This window comes from Rhipicephalus sanguineus, chromosome 1 (genome assembly GCF_013339695.2).
Source record: "Rhipicephalus sanguineus isolate Rsan-2018 chromosome 1, BIME_Rsan_1.4, whole genome shotgun sequence".
Taxonomy (NCBI): Eukaryota; Metazoa; Arthropoda; class Arachnida; order Ixodida; family Ixodidae; genus Rhipicephalus; species Rhipicephalus sanguineus.
In genome coordinates, this window is record NC_051176.1 from 141,643,088 (window position 1) to 141,663,338 (window position 20,251).

The 20,251-nt window shown below is 48.0% G+C and overlaps 1 protein-coding gene across 1 annotated transcript in view; it reads left to right on the forward strand.

Annotated features, from left to right (window-relative positions):
* Nucleotides 1–5,306: 5,306 nt before the first annotated feature.
* Nucleotides 5,307–20,251, forward strand: part of LOC119399224 (nose resistant to fluoxetine protein 6) — an 80,412-nt gene continuing 65,467 nt past the window's right edge. The window contains exon 1 of the mRNA XM_037666043.2: nt 5,307–6,868. Coding sequence (XP_037521971.1) covers nt 5,410–6,868 — 1,459 coding nt within the window. The 5' untranslated portion in view covers nt 5,307–5,409. The remainder of the gene's footprint in view (nt 6,869–20,251) is intronic.

A 20,251-nucleotide genomic window follows, 5' to 3' on the forward strand; every position in this document is an offset into this window, starting at 1 on the left:
AATACATACTAATTCAAAAAAATGATTTCACAAATGAATGTTTTTTGAGATACATATTATAAATGTGTAATAAAAAAAAGGTTTCCAAAAATCAATGTACATCGTGCATAGACCATCGTATACATTGTCTAAAAGCACACATATATACATTTCGTGAAACACACATACATACATATCGCTAATATAATGCAAGATAAGAAGATTTAACATGATACAATGTATTTATACACTAGACTGAACTACGAAAAATATGAAATAGACTATGAGAAAAGTTTGTTGCGCATGTTTCTATGACGCTGTCAATTTTTCCACCTGTTCGCCCTATTCTTTGGTAATGAATCTCATGCCAAATGTTTATAAGTGCTAGTGTCACGCAGATATTCGAGTAGAAGCCGTGAGACCACCTTGCGAACTATCACCATTCCTTAGCGCAAATTACCTGGAGCACACACGCGTTCGGAGACAAGTTTATTGCGTGTATTTACATTTGGATTACCACAAACCAACACTAGAGTAACAAGGCAAAATGGTCACACTTCCCGTACACTTCTTGTTATACTTGCCTCCTACCTTCGTAACTATGTTCCATTGATGTTCTTATCTGGCTTCTAAGGAATACTTTTATTTAGCAAACTTTGCGATCACAATTAACCCATAGATTAAGTGTTACTGCTAGAAAGTTAGCTGAAAAATTGACAGTTGCTTTAGATGGCGCTAAAGAGAGCACAAGCGAGAGCCCATGCCCTCAGGAGATTCTCAAGTTACTGACTTGTGGTCACTGGCGTATCCAAGAGAGGGGAGGGAGGGGAGGGGACAGATTGTAGACGCAGGGTGAACCCGCGCGGATGGGTCGGACCAGCAGGCGCTCAGACTTGCGTTGCACCACTGAAATGTCAGCGTTCTTATGTTGGGGAGCGGTAGCCGAAATAATATTAGCACAAGGTTTTTTATATTATCTGGAGTTTAACGTGCCAAAACCAAGATATGATTATGAGGGACGCCGTAGTGGAGGGCTCCGGAAATTTCCACCACCTGGGGTTCTTTAACGTGCACCTGAATCTAAGTACACGCGCCTCAAACATTTTCGCCTCCATCGAAAATGCAGACGCCGCGGCCAGGATTCAATCCCGCGACCTTATTAGCACCAAGGCCAGCCCAAGTACCGAGAAGTGTAAAACTGTAAGGATATTATTTGGCCGCAAGATCAGAGGTCGCCCCTCTGAGTAAGCAACCAGCGCTCTAACTTCACATAGGAGCATCCACGCCGTTACATAGCCTATGTTCTTTTACTGTCGCACCCTAATTTAGAGCAAGAATATATAAGATTGAGCTTAGTTACCACCTGTCGGTGCGACCAGCATAGGGAGTGCGAGTTTGGTTTCGTCACAGCTGACGGCGATTAAACACTGGCGGCTAGCTTGAGATTAGAGCAGGCCGGAGGCTATACTAGCCGTTCCTTCCACCTGACCAGCAGGCCCCGTCTAAATATGGCTGTCCCCTACGATAGACGTAAATTTTGGTCTATATAGAAATTTTTATCAAATAGAAAACGACACTATTCTACCCGTCTATAGCTAATCTTTCCTACGCAGTTCTAGGGCTCTTTGAGCTCCTTTTTCTTTTTTCTTTTGGTCTGGTTTATATGCCATCTTGTATTCTGCGATGTTCCTCTTCTCCAGTCGACCTCGGTGATCACCCGGAAAAACTAAATCGTGCAGCTTCAAGAGGGGAAGTTGCGCCTTTAGGACTATGTCCAACTTCATTAGTACCATTACCATATAGAATTACGGCAGCATCCACACTGCCTGTTCCCGCCCGAACAACTTCTTAGACTACGCCGCACCTTAACCACTTGTAGTAATAAGGCAACGCTTAGGTCGCAAGTCTTCTTCATTCCACGGAGCGTGCACCTAAATCTATAGGTGCACGCTCTTTAACGTGCACCTAAATCTATAGTTACACGGGCTTCGAGCATTTCGCCTCCACCGAAATGCGGTCGCCGGAGCTGGGATTCCATCCCGCGACCTTCGGGTCACCAGTCGAGGCCATAACCACTAGACCACCGTGACGGCTCCCATTGGCAATTATTTCCAGGCAATGTGTCATGTATAGTACAATGGAAGAAGTGGAGGAATAGGCCACCATTCAATCAGTTGAAACCTGTGTATGACGGCATCTGTAGCGCGCTAGTCTTCCTGCCGAACGACTTCGTATATGGGCCATCAAGCGTGAATAGATATGCAAAAGCAAGGAAGGAATACAAAATAGAGAAGGCAGGGAGGTTAACCAGACAGCAGTCCGGTTGGCTACCCTACGCCGGGGGAAAGGGAAGGGGAGTGGAAAGATGGGAGAGACAGAGAGAGAGGGGGGGGGGCGAGAAATAAAGAACAAAGGAAATGATCAATAAATGCGCTGACACGTATGTGGCGGGGGCACTGTACAATAGTCACAAGCGTTCACAAAGGCCCGTAGTCCTTAAAAAGAACAAAAGTGCTTTAACTGCCTTGTAGGCCGATCGAGCGATGGGGACGGTGCTCCAGCAGCATCTGCACGAAGAGCGGCCGATCGTCCAATCGTCGCATCGCATCAGACAGCGTTCGTCTTTCAGAGGCAAATCGAAGGCAGCGGCATAGCAGATGATCGATGTCTTCCTCAGTGCTGCAGACCTCGCAAGCCACGCTGTCTGTCACTCCAATTAATGTTATGTATGCCTTCGTGAAGGTAACTCCCAACCAAAGCCGACAGAGAAGCGAAGCTTCACGTTGACGAAGTCCGGATGGAGGTCGGAGTTACAGCGTAGGGTTTATTTGGTGGAGTCTCGTACGTTTTACAGTTGGCATGTTCCACTCCGCCAAACAGAGACTACGTGCCAGGTGACGAAGCTGCCTTGCAGCGTCTGTCCTAGAAAGAGCAATCGGAACGGTGATCTCTTCTTGATGGGATGTGCGAGCAGCATTGTCTGCGGAAACATTGCCACTGATCCCGCAATGACCAGGTAAAATGACCACTGAAAGTCAACCTCGTGGCCTTTTTCTTTGACGCGGTGATGAATCTTGAGAATTTCGTACGTAAGCTGTTCATGGCATCCGCGTCGGAGAGCTGACTGCAGACACTATAACGCCGGTTTCGAGTCAGAGAAAACAGCCCCTTTGCTCGGTCTGTCCGAATCGATGTACTCTAGGGCACAACGCAGAGCCGCAAGTTCTGCCGCCGTAGATATAGTTACATGGGATATTTTGAGTCGTAGGGTTATTTCTCGTGCTGGTATCACCACCGCGCCGCCGGAACTGGACACCGTGGTCGACCCATCGGGCACCTGTAACACCTGTAACATTCATTACTATCACTGCAGGATTGTACTATTCAGGCACAAAGTTTAGCAAGAGGTTGAGTCACGTGTTTTAAACATTGCTGCATTATTACCGCAAGCAAGACGGCTCATGAATCGCATTGACACGCCAGTTTCAAGACACTTTTGGTTTGCTCGACTGAAGAAACGTGCAGATAGGGCACATGGTGCGGGTGATTGCTGAACCATCGGTTATAATTTCGAATCAGCTCGTTCTAGGTTTCATCATATAAATCCCAATGCATATCTAAACCAATGTCCGTGGTGCGAGTCGAGACCGACGCTGCAGCCCACCACATGAGAATGTCAAAGCGAAACTATGGATGCACAGTAGCCTCTGATACTCACGATGCTGGGGGAAACCTTGGGAGGTCAGCCTCAGCCGAACTGACCTGAAGACCTAAAGGTGTCTCCTGGATCAAGCCGGGCGAGCAGCGGCGGCCACTTTTGTCCTGGCATTGACAACCCACCCTTGACATTTCCCCCTCCCATTATTTAATTTGTTTCCTTCTCAATAAACGTGTTATCCTTCCTTCTTTCTAGAATATTAAATAAATCAGCGTAAGCGCCAGTGGTGTACTGTGTATATGGAGCAACATAGGAGTGGTATTCGTCCCGAACCCGTGGGACACTACGAACATTCCAGAGCTGCTTCGCTCTTGCCCGGTGTGTGACCTCAGAATGGCGACATTAGCACTTCAGTGCACCTGGACTGGCATTCGCAAAGAAACATTTTCTATTTATCCCTTTCCCGTACAGCGTCTCAAACACACAGGCTGATTTCCTGACGCGTGAAACATGACGCGCTTATCTTTTTTTCTTTTTTTTTGTTACGACTTTTCGCACTTGCGGACAGTGTAGAGTCAATGTAAGATAAAATCGAGCTACAAGGTCTTGAGTAATATCTTTATTATCTGTCCTCCAAAAGAGACGCTGAGAAATTAAGAAGAACGACTTGCTTCTCAGCCAATAGACGTATATGTCTTCACGCGTCGTATGCGAGAGCCATTATTACAGCTCGGAAAACCCGGACTGTTCAAGCTGATCTGGTAATCAGACCTTCCTCCCAAGCAAGCGCGGCTACTGCACGTTTCGTCTCTCGAGGCGGTGCATATCGAGACACCCGCGTTGCGTGTTGAAGGCTGTCTCTGCCGTATTTTGTTCTCTTGTTGTTGCTGCTGATTCCAACCGGCCGCAGTCTCCTAGGGCGTAAGCTTACCGGCTGTTGACACAAGTCTTGCCCACGCGCCAGTAGACTGCTCGACATTTTCGAAACTGTGCCGCCTACATCTTGCAACAAGAGGAAGGAGCTGCCGTGATGCAGAGGCCAGAGAGTGCAAGGGGGGATTTAAGAAAAATGTATAACGAATGGCACTCTGAGAAAAAGAAAAGCGAGCCTCAGTTTCTGAGCAAGTGAAACATGCCTTGAGACCGGCGGCGCACCGAAAGGAGCAGAAGCCCGGGTCACGAATGAACACGCGCCGCACTCTCTGTCGTCGCTATGTCACGAGAGCCCGTGGCAAGCGCGTGCGCCTCGCGACCGCGAAACGGGCGCTTTCCCGCTGAAACACCGGGCGACCCGAAGCTCCCTGAGGTGTGCAGCAAAAAACCACATCATGTCACTCCCGGCATTCTCGGAAGCGTGGCGGCTCGTGAGACAGCGCGTTGACCCGCGTCTCAAATCGCCCCGTCATGCCCTTGCGAGACGAACAGCAGCAGCTCTTTGAGTCGGCGCGTTCAACGACATACACAGTGGAGTCCCCTCCTCGCTCCCTTAGAGAAGAGTGTCTCCGCGGCGACGAGAGAAAGTCGTTCCCTCTTTTTTCTTAATCGCGCCCGGGCATCTCAGTCATCCGGTGCGAAATCAAGCAGCAAGAAGGCGAAAGGAGGAGGGGGGAGAAAGCGGCCTTACGGAATTTAGGCCGACTCTCCCCGCGGGGGTAACGGCGGACCAGCCTTGCCTGGGCTGCCTACCAGCGGCGCGCCACGAAAACCGATGCAGACCGGCGTCAATTGCAAACGCTGAGCAGGCTCCGCCGCGTAGTGCACGCTCTTCCGTCATGGGATGGCCGTCGGCCGCGATGCTGCTGTTCGTCGTCGCTCTCCTCTGCGTCGCCGCTCGGGGCCCACTGGCGGCCGAGGCTGCAGCGGCCACCAAGCAGCCCGCCAAGTTTGAAAGCACCACCACGGCCTTGCCGGCCTCGACCGCCGCAAAGCTGCGAGCAGCCCCGGCGGACGATGACGGCAAGAATGACGTCCAGGACAGGCCGGTCACCAGCGGCGTCGAGCTCGAGGATTACGACGATGCTGCCGACGAGCTGCCCAGCACAGATTTGAAAGCACGGGCCCAACAGTCTGCAACGCCTGGCGAGGAAAGCGACGACGAAGATGACGAAGACGACGACTATGATTCCACGGACGACTTCGATGACGCGACGCAACCGAGCGAGTCGACGACAGGGTCCACACCGACCACTGCCAAGGCAGGGAGTTCCACTACTGCGGCAGAACAAAATGCTGCGACGAAAAGTATCGGCGAGCCAACGCCGCTAGCTACTACTAATGTCACAAAAGGTAGCACGGCGCCGACCACTCAGCCTTCTACCACGACCAATTCGGCGTCTTCTGTGACGGCAACAGCGACGACGACTACTACTTTAGCCACAAGTCCAACCACCGCAGTCACAACAGCATCTCCTGAGGTGTCCACTGTGTCAGCCACTTCTACACAGGGCAGCAAAATGCTGAAAGCCGACGCGACTACAACCGGCGTAGAAAGTACGACGTCACTAGCCGAGCCTACTTCAGTGAGTGGCACTACTGAGAACCCCGACGTAACCACAGCGGTCAAAGACGGTTCTGATGTCACAGTGAAGTCAGAAAATGAACCAGAATTCAGCGGAGACAATCAAATCGCGGCTTACGAGGGAGCGGCCTCTTCGCTCTCCGTGAGGGCTGTCGAGTCGACTACTTCTTCCACCACCACGACGGAGCCTTCGACCACCGAATCCACTACCACAGAGTCAACTACAACGGAGTCGACAACCACCGAGTCCACCACTACGGAATCAACGACTACGGAATCTACAACTACAGAGTCCACTACCGCGGAAGGCACGACAGTGGAAACGACGAGTACAGAAACATCAACGACGGAGTCTTCTACTGCTTCTTCTGACGAGGTTTCAACGACTGCCGATAGCACCACTGAGTCTGATTCCACCACCTCAAGTGAAACGACGTCCGCAGTAACCGGAGTGGAAGGTTCGACAGCAAGTGGAGCGAGGGAAATGGAAGATTTGGATGACACTGGAGGAACGACTACTCAGAGTACACCAGAGATCACCACGGTCAGGGATTACGAGCCCGATTTGAACGCCGTTATTAACCAGTTCATGACACAGATCCTGCCTTTAACGACGCGGTTTCTCTCCGACACCAACGTTTCCGCTGACTGCGTCAACCACTTGTGGAAAGTGTACCAGGGATTTCGTCGGCAAGACGCTTGGGCGCTCAGGTGTAAGTACCAACTTTTCTTTTTTTTTTTGCCGTTTGACGCGAGGTGTGACCAATAACCCCCACTAAGCGTGTTTTTTTTTTCCTCATTCTTCGCTTTTGAAAACTGGGCGTCCTAACGGCGGGAGTCGCTACAAATACGGGCGGTCTGCTCCCGGCTGGTGCGCATATTTTAGCACTGACTGTTCTGTTCTAACTGGCTTGCTGTAGCAATGCGCTGTGGTCGGTATATGAGAGTCGACATTCATCGTTTTATATAGAAGTATCAGTTTTCTGATTGGTTTGTGAGAACCAGCTAACAGAGTCCTTGGGACTAAATTTTCCTGCTACAAGCTTTTGATGTCCTGTGTAACGAGTACAGGCGAGAAGGAACTGGAGGTAGTGCCCTGCTGAGCTGACCCGGCTGAATGGTAATACCTCCGTTCACTTTCGTGAATACTCGCAAGTAGACCGGCCGTTACGGTATTCGTTATGTTATCCGTGACTGGGAAGTTCCGTGCTACAGCAATGCTGCAAGAGGTGAAAGGCTGATTATTAAGATTACTGACCTTGGCAGCCCCTCACTTCTGAGCGTTTCATCGCAAGCATATTATGTATTGTACAAGCGTATAATATGCAATAAACTTAGCTCATACAAGCGTGCCCACGATCATGGTTAGTGCGCGGCATTCTGTTTTCGCAAGCCTGAGCCACTCGGAACTGTTCACAAAAGAATGCGTAATAACATGTCATTGCTTTGCAGTCACAAAAGCCTCCTATGCGATTATAATTCACATATACAAAATTATTTATTAAATATTGTGGCAATTGCGTGCCCAAATCACGATTTGATTGAGGCACGCTTATTAGAGGGCTACGAGCTAATTTTGACCACTCGGGGTTTTTTTGCCATGATCCAAATGCACGGCACCTAGGCCCGTAGCCAGAAATTTTTTTCGGGGAGGGGGGGGGGGGGGGTGCAGGCACTTGCTGAAGGCCTTGACTATTTGAAAAAAAGACTTTTTGCATTATTTATTGTCCGTAAAACACCCCCCTCACCAAAATTTCAAGGGAGGGGGACTCCTAGGGCACCCCCCCCCCCTGGCTACGGGACCGCACGGCGCACACACCTTTTGCTTTTCACCCCCATCAAAAAGCGGCAGCCGAGGCCAGCTTTGATGTGCGACCTCATGCTCAGCGACGAAATGCCATAGCCTCTAAGCTGCCACTGGAGAACACATATCCAAATCACTCAGCTATTACTCTTGTGGGTTCGTACTCGCATGGCAATCCGTATGTGAGAGTGTAAAACAGACGATGTCGTAATAGAAGGTACAGTCAACCACAAAAGTTTACGGACTACGTGAGCGCGTGCCAAACTGTTTATCCGCGCCACCTAGCGGTGCGCCACCTACAGTCGACCGCAGCCCTGGGCCGGAAACGGGTCATCTTGTTATTCACTGGCACATCGATTCTCTACGGCCGCGCAGCGCATTGTTAGTTCGTTGTTTTCACGCAAAATGCTTGTCTGCGGTATGAGCGTCACTTCGATAGCAGAATCAAAGATATCACGGCGCGCTTCGAACTGCGTGGCGCTGTCGTGCCGTTGGGCAGATATCACTTTGTGAGAAAGGTTGCAACTGATAACAGTTATGCTGATAGACTGCTCTCTAGACAGAAGTACGTAGCCACGGCTGCCGAAGAGCGCGTCGCGTTAAAAAAGGGAAAAGTGGAAAATGCGTGTTCCTACTGCGAAAATAGACAGGCCGTTGATTAAGGGAGGGATGCGCCTTGGGCGTAGCACTATAGCAGCACTGCTGGCGATCGCCGCTTGCGTAGCGGAAACGTCGCGAAAGGGCTCTTGGCCACGCGCTCGCGTGGTCCGTAAAGTTTTCTGGTTGACTGTACATAACGAACACCATACTTAGAGAAGAGGCCTGTCAATGCAAAGTGCTCCTTACGGTGATAATATTGTTGATTTCAATCGAATGCTTTGAGTTATTTTAATGCACATCATTTGGACAATGGAACTTAAACTTTAGAAATCTCCGCACTTGTCTTCCTGCCTTTACGATTTCATTCATTTAACCGCTAAGTACTGAAACCTAGGATTTGTCTGGGTACTTCCTGTTCGCAGCTTTAACGCTGATGGCGAACATTACTAGCGTACTGCTTGGAGACTGTTCAGGTAGTTTAACATGACTAAACTGGCTAACGGACCATAACGGACGCTCCGCTGTGACGTGATACTGTTGCCGTACAGGCACTGCTTTTTTTTCTCGTTATTTTATAACGCCATAACAATTCTTATGTGAAGTATTTTGATTTTAAGCTTGACCACCAATGATTCAGAAAAGAAAAAGAAGAAATTATTTCCTTATATACGCCCTCTTTCTCCACCCCATTTTTATTTCAATCTCACCTTGCAGCGATAAATATGTGATCCCGCGATTTCATAGTGATCAGCAGAACTCCACGCGGCAAAATGCACAAAGCGACCGGCCAACGACACGCCAGTCTCAATGGATTAATTCAACGAAAACATCACCTCTGCATGTCCACTCCTCCCGCTCTAATCGCTCTTTTTATCATAACTTCACGGTCCAGTCCAGCGGCGGACGCTTTGTCCCGACAAACAAATTTTTATCCACGCCCTACAGCGTAACAGTAGAACCTACGTCTAAACCACGGCCCGTTATCGTGCAATATCGTTATGCAGATGTATGCAGGAGCGCATGCGATTATGGCTTACGGTCATCCCGTGTGCGTGCGGACCGCAACAAACATAAGGTCGAATTGCCACACACCGCTGATTGGCGAGCACAAAACTTGGGCTATAATCACCTTAGCAGTCTTTTACCGCGTAACTCCCAGCGCCTTGAGCGATGCATTGGCTATCCTTCGCCTCTCCTCTCCCCTTCTTCACTCCAAGATCTTTCCACAGCAGCAATTTATGACAGACGAGTGGCCCTGTACAACACAGGCTCGCTTTCGTAGTTTATCAGTTGGCCGATAAATCGTGTTAAGGGTACGAACTGTTTGTATGCTTGTTGCATCGTATAGTATATCGCTACATTTGACATTGCATAAATGCAGCAGCATTGTTGTATATGTCTATAACTTCTTTGCTCGCAAAGGTCCTGTGTGTTGGCTCACGAGATGTATACAACAAAAGTATGTACCGACAACGCTTCCGTACAATGCCGCGCAAGGCGAAGCTAAAAAAAATTCACAATACAGAGATGGAAAGGAGCGAGAATTCCGCCAGTGAGTCGTGTGTTTTATTCATGCGTCGCCGGTAACTGGCCATCAGCCAGGAGAGATGGCGTCCTTGTCCAGCTGTGCCAGCGGAAGGGCAAACCGTGCGTCGGTGCAGGGTCTCACCGATCACTTCCAATAATGCCCGTGCGGACCTGTTCGGCAGTGCATTGCGCGCATTGGCACGCAGTGCGCCGTCGTGTCGAAACTGCGTCCGACCTCGTGAGGTCGCTCGGCGTTTCGGAGGATCGGTGAATCACGACCGACGCACGTACAAGAGCTGCGCACCCCCCCCCCCCTTTTTTTTTATTACCGCTATCGCACCTTCACGGCGAGCACAGCGTTATTCTGGTGTAACTCAGCGGGCGATCAACGCGAGCATCATTTGTCAGCACCCGGATGCATGGATTCTGGAGTTTTACGCAGGCTTCTATATAGGGCCACTAACACGCTGCGAACGCCATTGAACGCTGCAGGAGTGATATTCCCGGGCGATCACTTTAGGCGATACTGTCATTTTGTGAGATTTTGCGAGAGTAGTGCCCGACGTATCGCGGTCTACGAGCGACAACGCTTCCGGCATGATTTCTTGACACGCACAGTGCTAGATCGCAGGGACCTTGCAGATGCTGAGAGTCCGCTGTTAGTCTTGTGAAATGTCGTGAAAGTGAAAGTATTGCCGAAAATGATTGCCCAAGAATACCACCTCGGTATACATCGTGGCGAACTCAATAAAGCAAGAAGATAATGGGACTAACGGTGCTGGAGCTAGCGTTCAACCAAAGGTTTAGTGGCCGTAATAACACTGTGTCAACTGCTGACCCTCCCTAGTAATAATTACATCATGCTTCAATGGCATTTTTTATGGCGGTCCCATTCATAGTTAAACTAGCTTCTTTCAGGCACACATTGTCGTGTCCCCACACGTACATCAGCACAAAGAGCCGCCTGGAACCGTGAGTGCGAAGCTTCGTGATCCCAGGCGCGTGATTCTGGGCCTTTCCTGCAAAGCTATTTATAAATCCTCGCGGAAGCCCTCTTCCACCTGTCGGGCATTTTCTTTTGCTGCCGCAACATGGTCTGACCAACCTCAGTGTTTGCACATGCATCTCCCCCTTCTCACTTCTCTGGGTACATGGAGCAATTACTGTAACAACGACAGTAATGGCGCAGTTTTCTTCTCACTTCAATGTTCGTCGCACATCCTCAGCGGCAATCTTAATTTACAGCTCTCTAAAGCGCTAGGCAGAGTAGTAGCAAGGTGGTGGCAAGCATGTACCCTCTCCCCCTAAAGATATTCCTGGCTTCGCCGCTGGCATACGGTGAACTTACGAGAAGTGAACCTCAGGCATGGGTCTCGAGCGGTGAGAAAGTCTCTGCGTGCATGAGGCACGTTATTATAACAAGGAGGGCTACAAACGCGCTTAATTTTCACCTCGATTCTACCGGTTCATTCATATCGTGTCCATGAAATCAACGAAGCAAAATTTTGACGCCTTACAGATGTGGTCGTAAATTAATGCTTGCACACTTCAGGCTCTATGTCTGACATCTCATGTATATTCGACGATAGATTAAGATGGCCCACCTAGCCCTTTCATTGTTCACATGTTGTCTTACCATACCATGAATGTGCCTTTTTTTTTGTTCTTTTGCTAAATAGAGGGAGATTTCAAAGTAGGTGGAAAAGTCAATTCTTATTTCTAAGACCCGACACACAATACTCTAACGATACTGAGGTTGAGGTGTACAGGCAATGCCAGCCAACGCTTTGCTCAGCCACAAAAGTTTTGACTGTACACTACACTCCGTTTACAGAAGTAAATGCAGATCGACGTGGAAATTATAGCCAGTCACCGAAGGTGCAGCGCATATTCGTATCCATTTGATCACATCAAACGCATTCAAATCTAAACTAGTGATATGCCATCTTCCACGTTTATTTTGGGTCTATGAAAGAAAGTCGACGAACGTTAATTCCCTGTAAATGGTTAATGGCGTGCCGAGACAGTACAGCTATCAAACGACTAAAGATCTGAAGAACACAATTCTTTGTCCGGCTTAGTCCCACCTGTGCAGCAGGTGCTCCATTACGTTAGCTGCCGGCAGTGCCAGTCGGCAGAATCGCCACATGCGACAGTTAGTGATAACTCCCGCTCGTGGGAGCTTATCGCTATCACGAATCTTTCCGCGCGATCACGAATTGAAGCGTCACGATAGGGTGGTGCCTCATTGGAATGTGCCCATACCAACCGCCGTCGATGAGACATTGGTGTTTCTGCGTGGCCGCCGGCTCTGAACGGCAATTGGGTCAATTCATTTGCGGCACGTTTAGAGGAATAGCGGCGTACGAAAGTCGACAGGTCGTTGTGTCATGTTTCTTGGATACAGCGCAAAGAACACCGGACGCCGACCAGTGGACGGGACAAGGCGCCACTTGTAAGGTTCATTGCGCGAAAGAATATAAAATTCCGCGGCAACGAAGGAACGAAAAGAAAATATAGGTAAAGTGAGAACTAAGATCACTGTTAGTCACGTATGATTAGCAGATAGGTAAGCAATTTCCTTCTCAGTTAAAAGCACAGAGCGGAAGCTGACGCACGTGTCTTTGTGGGATTTTATCTCATATGCCCCAACGCTTACGTTGTCGCCGCTTCCTATCTCATACGCTTCTTTGCTTGCATTTTACCTATACTATAATTATGTCGCACAATAACCCCAGTTGTAAGTGCGCCCGTCCATTCGTCTGTTTCTTGTGTCCTTCGCGTTGTACCCAAGAAGACTAATAATATCTGCAGTTTAACGTCACAAAACCACGATACGATTACGAGCGACGCCGCAGTGCAGGGCTTCGGAAATTTCAACCACCTGGGGTTCTTTAACGTGCACCTAAATCTAAGTAAACATTTTCGCCTCCATCGAAAGTGCAGCCGCCGCCGCCGGGATTCGATCCCGCGACCTTCGGGTCAGCATTCGAGTGCCATAACCACTAGGCCACCATGGATCACCAACTTGCTTAAGCTTGTACTTTAGTGTTTTGTGGCACTATTTTATATATATATATATATATATATATATATATATACATACACACACACACACACACACACACACACACACACACACACACACACACACATATATATATATATATATATATATATATATATATGTGAGAGAATGATACAAAAGGCCACCGCTTGGAATACTTGCTTTCCACGATCTCTGTTGTATAGCATTCGCCGGGCAAGGCGTAATATAGTGTAATATGCTCGGGTAATGCATGCAGGGTGCTGTCAAACGCCTAGTTTTCATTTAATAAAACATGAGCCGTCAACGCTGACGAAGCTAAATGCAAGTCGTTAGCAGCAAGCTGAATAAGTGCGCTGTATTCTCCGTGTTCTCCCTCACTCATTTTATTGTATAATTAACAAACTCATGGTGCAATATTTTACAACATTCTGACAACATTAGGTGTTTCAGCTACTTCGAAAACATCTATTTCAACTGCTTACGACACCATTATATCTTTCGCGGCTCTCTTTTTTTTCTTCAGCTTTTTCAAGAAGAGCCCGCGGTGTCTAAAAATATGCCGCTTGAGTACGTGCCCGCGCGCACCGAAAACAGCGCGCTTTAACTCGCTGAGAGGGAAAGGGAACATATTTCCCTTGGTGCATTACATTAAAGAGCGCGTCGCCTTTGAACTGGTTCTCGAGTGTGCGGCGCGCGCCGATTATGCATGATGAAAAATAGAGCACACTCAAGAATGTGGTAATACGATATAGTGATAACACAGGTGCAGAAGCTAGTCGCTAGTTTTATTGTCTTTTTTCTGTTTTTTTTTTGCATTGCAACAGCCAAAGCTTCTTTCCAACTTCTTTTTAACAAACCACCGTTTTCTGCACTGCACTTTGGATAAGTGATGGGAACGCCCGTCGCGCATTATTTCGGGGTTGAATGTCTCGATGTTGGTATCACCCTGTAAGTTCGCTACGGGTGTCACCCCGCAAATTTCAATATCTACTCTAAAGTAAGTAGCTAAGCAGCTGTTAGAGATTCTTGCTAATCAGTTAAATAAGTATTTGGTTTATGTCCGCCACTTATGGTAAGCGAGCTGAAGAACTACTACTATGCTATCTGTAATCGGTAAATTTAGGGAAGGGAGGGGGGGGAGGGGAATCAGCAATGTCTAAAAAGAACAGCACCAGGTATGTTATAAGCGAGTTTTATTACTTTGGTCACTGCGTCCTGCATTCTGCGCACGCGCTGTGTGCGAAACGTGGCGTTCTTATGCCCGCAACGCCGTTACTGATGCAATGTACGCTGTAATAAAACTCGCTATTAGACACTTTTAGTTGGGCCTGCGCAGAACTATTGTACGCACTGCACAATAGGTTGTGCGCACAGCAAGCTATATGTCACGTACGAGATGTAAGTGCTTTCTAATGCTTCTCAGCGCCACCGAAGTCGGAAATATGCTAGGTTCCAGTAATAAGGTGGCCTCCGCGATCTGCGCACCGGACCATCTCGATGGCCACGGTAACGGCCACTATAGCATACAAGCCAAGCCGCGGCGTTGGCTGTGTGCATTGGTTACGCGCATTGACCTTTGCCGTGTGCGTTCAGACTTGCGGTATGTACTTAGCTTTACTATCTGTGCAAAGCTTTCAAGTTGCGCGCACTATGTGAGAAAGGCTCTTGATGAGTCACGGCCGCGCTGAATGAATCGCAGCGTTCGCTATACAGCGCGGTCGTGGCTGAGGCTGCATATATCCTGCAGCAACTGGTCTCGTTTCTGGTGTGCTTGAGTTGCCTGTCTACAAACAGCAGCTGCAAGGAATTAGGAGTAGGAGGATGAAAGAAAGGAAGGAAAGGCAGGGCGATCAAACCAGACGCGCGTCCGGTTTGGCAAGGAATTAAAGCTCCTACAATACTCAGCGCGCCTTAAGCTGCAGCATGCAATAAAAGAACCGATCTAGCTTAACTTTTGTTTTTTCGTGGTCATTTGCCGCGCGACCTGAAAGAAAGAGATTAACACGCTCCCGCACACTACCAGTCGAGAACGGTTTCTTGAGGATTTTTCGAAGACGTCAGGCAAATGTCCTGCCACTCGTCAAGATGCCGTAGCGTGTCGCTTGTTTGGACCTCCACAGGCATGGCAACAAGGTCTTTCATTTTGAAGTACACAAGACTTGCATAGGGTTTGCTATTGCTCTCTGCGTAGGACGTCTGACGCCGGTTCGAGGTCTCGTGAGAGCGCAGCGCAGGAAACGTAGCGTAGTACGCACGCAGCGTCTTGTTACGGGCGTACGCGCGCATCCATGAAAAAGATGCGTTGAGTTATGCGCATGCGTACTTCTCTCTCGCAGCCGTACTGCGTACGCGGGCTTGTTACGTACGCCCAACCAAAAATGCCTTATCATAACGTTCCTGTATAACTCATAGCGTCGTTTGCTGAGTCTAAGAAGCAACCGACGTTATAAGTTACGCAGTCTGGAGGCACGTGTTGCCTTGGCCGCGCTAAGCTCGATATAAAGGCTGCCATTGAGTTTTTATCATATGTGGCCCCTATTGATACTTCAGCGATTCGACTTCACGAGTTGACGATTGATTGTAAAATAATGAAATAAACGCTGGAAATACTACTAGAAATTAAATATTTCTCTTTAGTGACATTATTTAGTGTAGTGTGGATATCATAAAGTCGCACTTCTATGCACCTGTGCAAAGTATGATCAAGTGATCAAGAACACACAGGCACGCACGCACGCGCGCACGCACGCACGCACGCACGCACGCACACACGCACACACACACACACGCACACACACACACACACACACACGCACGCACACACGCACGCGCACACACACACACACACACACACACACACACACACACACATAAACGGGCGCGCACACACACTCACACAAACAAACAAAAACGACAACAACAAAGGAACACTGACAAACAAACGGAGAAACAAACAAAACTGCAATGTCATCTGCAGATACAATACTTGTACATCTGGAAAAATTGGAATTCAAGTGACTATTGCGCTAAATAACGTTTGACACGAGACTTATCTTTAGGAAACACCATTGCTTTGCTTGTATTTCAACGGCGACCTTTGAAGCAATAAAATGCTCTTGCTCTCAGTTCTCTCTATCCATTCAATCGCGTATTCTAGGAAATTGCGACTCGGCAGATTACCATAGACGTTGAGTAGCATATCAGAGTAAAAAAAAACCAAAAACAAAAACAAGAAAGCGCCACCCATAACAAGTTGCGAGACACGCGCTTCAAATAGGTATAATTCCCGTCAGCGTTCATATGCTTTACCGTGTCGTCACCTTGATGCACGCCTGAAGTCCGCGGTACAGAAACCACTTTGAAGGGCTCGTCATTAGTAGGCTGCGCGCCTAAAGTGTATCATTGGTAATGATAATGCAGAGTACGGAGCGCGTTTTCAAACTGGCCGTTTCGTAGCATGGATCGAGTGATAGCGCGTGTCCATGAAACGACAGTCACCAGGAAGGACGTGCACGATGAAGTTGTGCGGAATGAGATCTAAGCAGAGCGTGACCTTCTGGCTGTAAAAAAATCCCCGTTAAAATATAACTGCTCGTTTAGTACCTTCAGTGTCTATATCTGTCGATGTCTTATGCACTCGGCGTTACGGTAGAAAAAGGTTTCATCGGGAAAGTCAGACACTCCAGCACCCATTCTGCAGCCTTTTTTTTTTCTAGGACGTCTTATCAGTCCCTAATTTTGTTTAGTATGAAACGCGATAGCGACTTCAGTTGAGGGGACGCGCGTGCTTCGACCTAAGTTTATGCTAGATTTACCTGACGCATAACCAGGGGCGAATTTGTCCTGGGCGCAGAAACGTGCAGTTTGTTCCGCATCTATCGGTTTCTGTTTCTCGCGCACGGCATACTCCCCCTCCGCGTTACTTTCCTTCCTCCTTACCTAAACAGGCTCATTCGGCACGCTTTATTGAAACTTTCCATATGCAGTCCAATAATTCCAATTCCATAAGTTGTCCGTAAGGCTGTTACGGAAGCTTAATGGAATTTATGTGGAATCCGCATACAGACCGTAGAAACTGTACGGAAATCATAGGGACCTATTCGAATAGCGTGCGGAACGCTCCAGTAAGGTTTAGTGAATGAGCAGTGTCATGGCAAAACAAGAAAAGAAAATTAACAGGTTAATCCCTGTTTCGACAAAACGGGTCATGACATCTCAAGCTTTCCAGAACGCCGGTTGATTGGTGTTTTTCTTCGCAGTTCTTTGGATCATGGCACATAGACTGAGATAAATGTTGTCTGCTTTATTATTATTATTATTATTATTATTATTATTATTATTATTATTATTATTATTATTATTATTATTATTATTATTATTATTATTATTATTATTGATATCTGTACAGAAACTGTTGGAATGCTCGTATTTTTCCGTATTAAAGTCTGGCTGTAAGGCCGATGTACGGAATTATCGACTGAATTTATCAGTCCCTGAGCCGCATCGAAAATTTTTTCAGCTCACTGGTCATTGCTGTATAGTGAAAAGGGGTCCTTGATTCTGAATCAACGTAGATGTTTTCTCTGGTCTGTCAGCCATCACAGGAGTCTCGCAAGTTTCATTGTGCAGATCTCCACGTCAGCGCGACATCCGCACAGCCTTTTTCGCACTCCCCCACTTGCTGATTCTGGTTGACTAACTTCGGTGTTGACAACTTACTTGTCAGTCTCTCGTAAAGCTATCTTTCTGAGAGATAATGCATTATGCTGACGTGAATGACCACTGCCCTTTTTTGTTTTGTTTTTATACAAGGTAGCTAGCGGCGTCCTCTGTAACCGACTATTAGATGAGCAATCTTTTCTTCTTTTTTTTTTTTGCTAACCATAACCACTATTTCGAATTCTTCGCTTCTATATGCCGATGACGGGAATACCTTAAGGGAAAGTCGCGTTAATTATTAATACCACATCCTGCAGTCGGGCAGATTGTCTATTTTTCCGAATGATGTAGAAAACGGCGACTTGATATCTCGTCAAACAGAAAGTATTCCGCGTTCTTCTTTTTTTGTATTCTGTATATTTGGTATAGCTGCGCGAGGTATGCGAAATTATTAACCTCGGTGAACTCTTTGATACGACCTTGAGCTTCTCTGCTCGCGTTAAAGCGGCCCTGAAACGTGAGATCTGCGCTTTCTCGGGTATGCTTGGAAACTTGTTAGGCGAGTCCAATTTTTCAGACCAAGTGTTCGTACATTGGCACCATAAATAAGTTCTTAATGGTTGATTTATCATTATTATCTTTAAATTCACGAGGTAGCATATTCTGAGAATGTTTTACGCGCGGTGTTTAGGAAGCCGCGTGCATACACGGTCCCGTGGCATCAGGTATTATACGTATGCCCTTGCAGTTGGTAGTCGCCATTAGGAGATGTAAGCCTACAGCGATACCTGCTTTCGTACACAGTGGCGAGTGAGCGTGGGTTTTCCGTTATGATAAAAGCGTGCTGTGTTGAAGGTAGGGCCGAAATGTACGCGAACGTTTGCCGTAGATAAAAAAAAGAACAATCGACGAAAAGGAAACCGAGGCGAGTGCGGTTCAAGGCTCGCGCGGTCGTGCTGGAACTGCTCTTGCGCAATGACCAATTAAACGGCCTCGCTGGTCTAACTGCGCCGGCGGGACTTCGCCAGTCATTAGAAAGTGCGTGGCGAGGATAGCGCGCGGAGGTACATGAGAGAGAAAGGGGGGAAACTGTACAACAACAGTAGGACCTCACGGGATAAGCGAAATCAGCCGCTGGATCTAGGGCAGATTATCGTCTCGCCGATTGAATGGGCGAAAAGGCACGGCGACTCGGCAGCTCCGCGTTAAAGTTTACGTACACGCGGCGGCGGCGTCGCAGGTATACGAAGGTGAATAAAGAAAACATACACGTGGACCAACATAGCAATGAAAAAAAAAAAAACGAGAGAAATGGCTCGCGCCGCGAGCGGGCGGTAAATCGCATGAATCAGCGGACACCGCCGTCGCTTGAGGGGCCGCGCGGTGTTTCGTGCACACTCGGCTCCGCGCCGCGTGCCACCCCGGGTGCCAGCGAGAGTAGTGTCTATACGTCACAACAAAATGAGTGGCGAGAATTTCAAGCGAGACACGAAGACTTGTTTTGTTTTGTTTTTTTTACTCACGTTTGTACTGGCAGCGAACAATGAACGCGTCAGGGCTTTTAAGTTGTAGTATTACTTCGTGCAGCGCGCTGATGCATATTGATCTTATGCACTGGCCGGTATGCTCATGCCACAGTTCTCAAGAAGTAAAAAAAAAAGTTTTTAATGTCTTACGTCCGCACAATGACAAAGATGCTAATCGACGCGAGTTCCTGCCTTAGTAAGTTTTACTAACTCCCAGGAGCTTCGTGTAATACGGCTATATAAGTGCGCTGCTGGAGGTCCGGTTCGACTATTAGCGAAGCTAACGACACCACGGTGTGCCCTCTGGGAACCAGCGACGTACAAATTGTTAGACAATGAACTATAGAAGCCGTGGTGGTAAGCTCTTAATGTGCTTTCTTCTCTATCGGTTAAGTGAGAACGACAGTGGATAACCTAATTACGCGCACGTATTATCTATTAGCTGCAGCAATTAAGGCCTCGCCTTTCAGAGCTCAAGTTGCGCAACGATCGCCAAGGTCGGAAGGGAAGCACATGATCTCAAACGCAAACGTATGTGCTTTTCTCGTCGCTTGTGCAACGAAAAATCCTGACCTAAAGCGTTCTCCCCCTTTCTGTTACAACCGCATAAGATAGAAGGGCTATTCGTACGTATATTTGGTTAAGCGCATTCGTGCAATCAAGGGAGAATGAAAATGCCTCAAAGCACTGGTACACGAAAGCGTCGCGAACGTTGAACAAGAGCTGTCCCATCGTGCCCTCTCGGTGGACGAACTGCCTTTGTTCTGGCATCGGCGTGGAGCATTGTACCTAACGCAACGGCGTGTATATGGAAATCAATGCGTCTGTGATTAACACGGATACATGCAGATAATATCCGCTTACTCGCCATGTGCACGCAGATCAGCCGAAATTGTCCAGAATCTGGATCACACACGTTTCATATGAATGA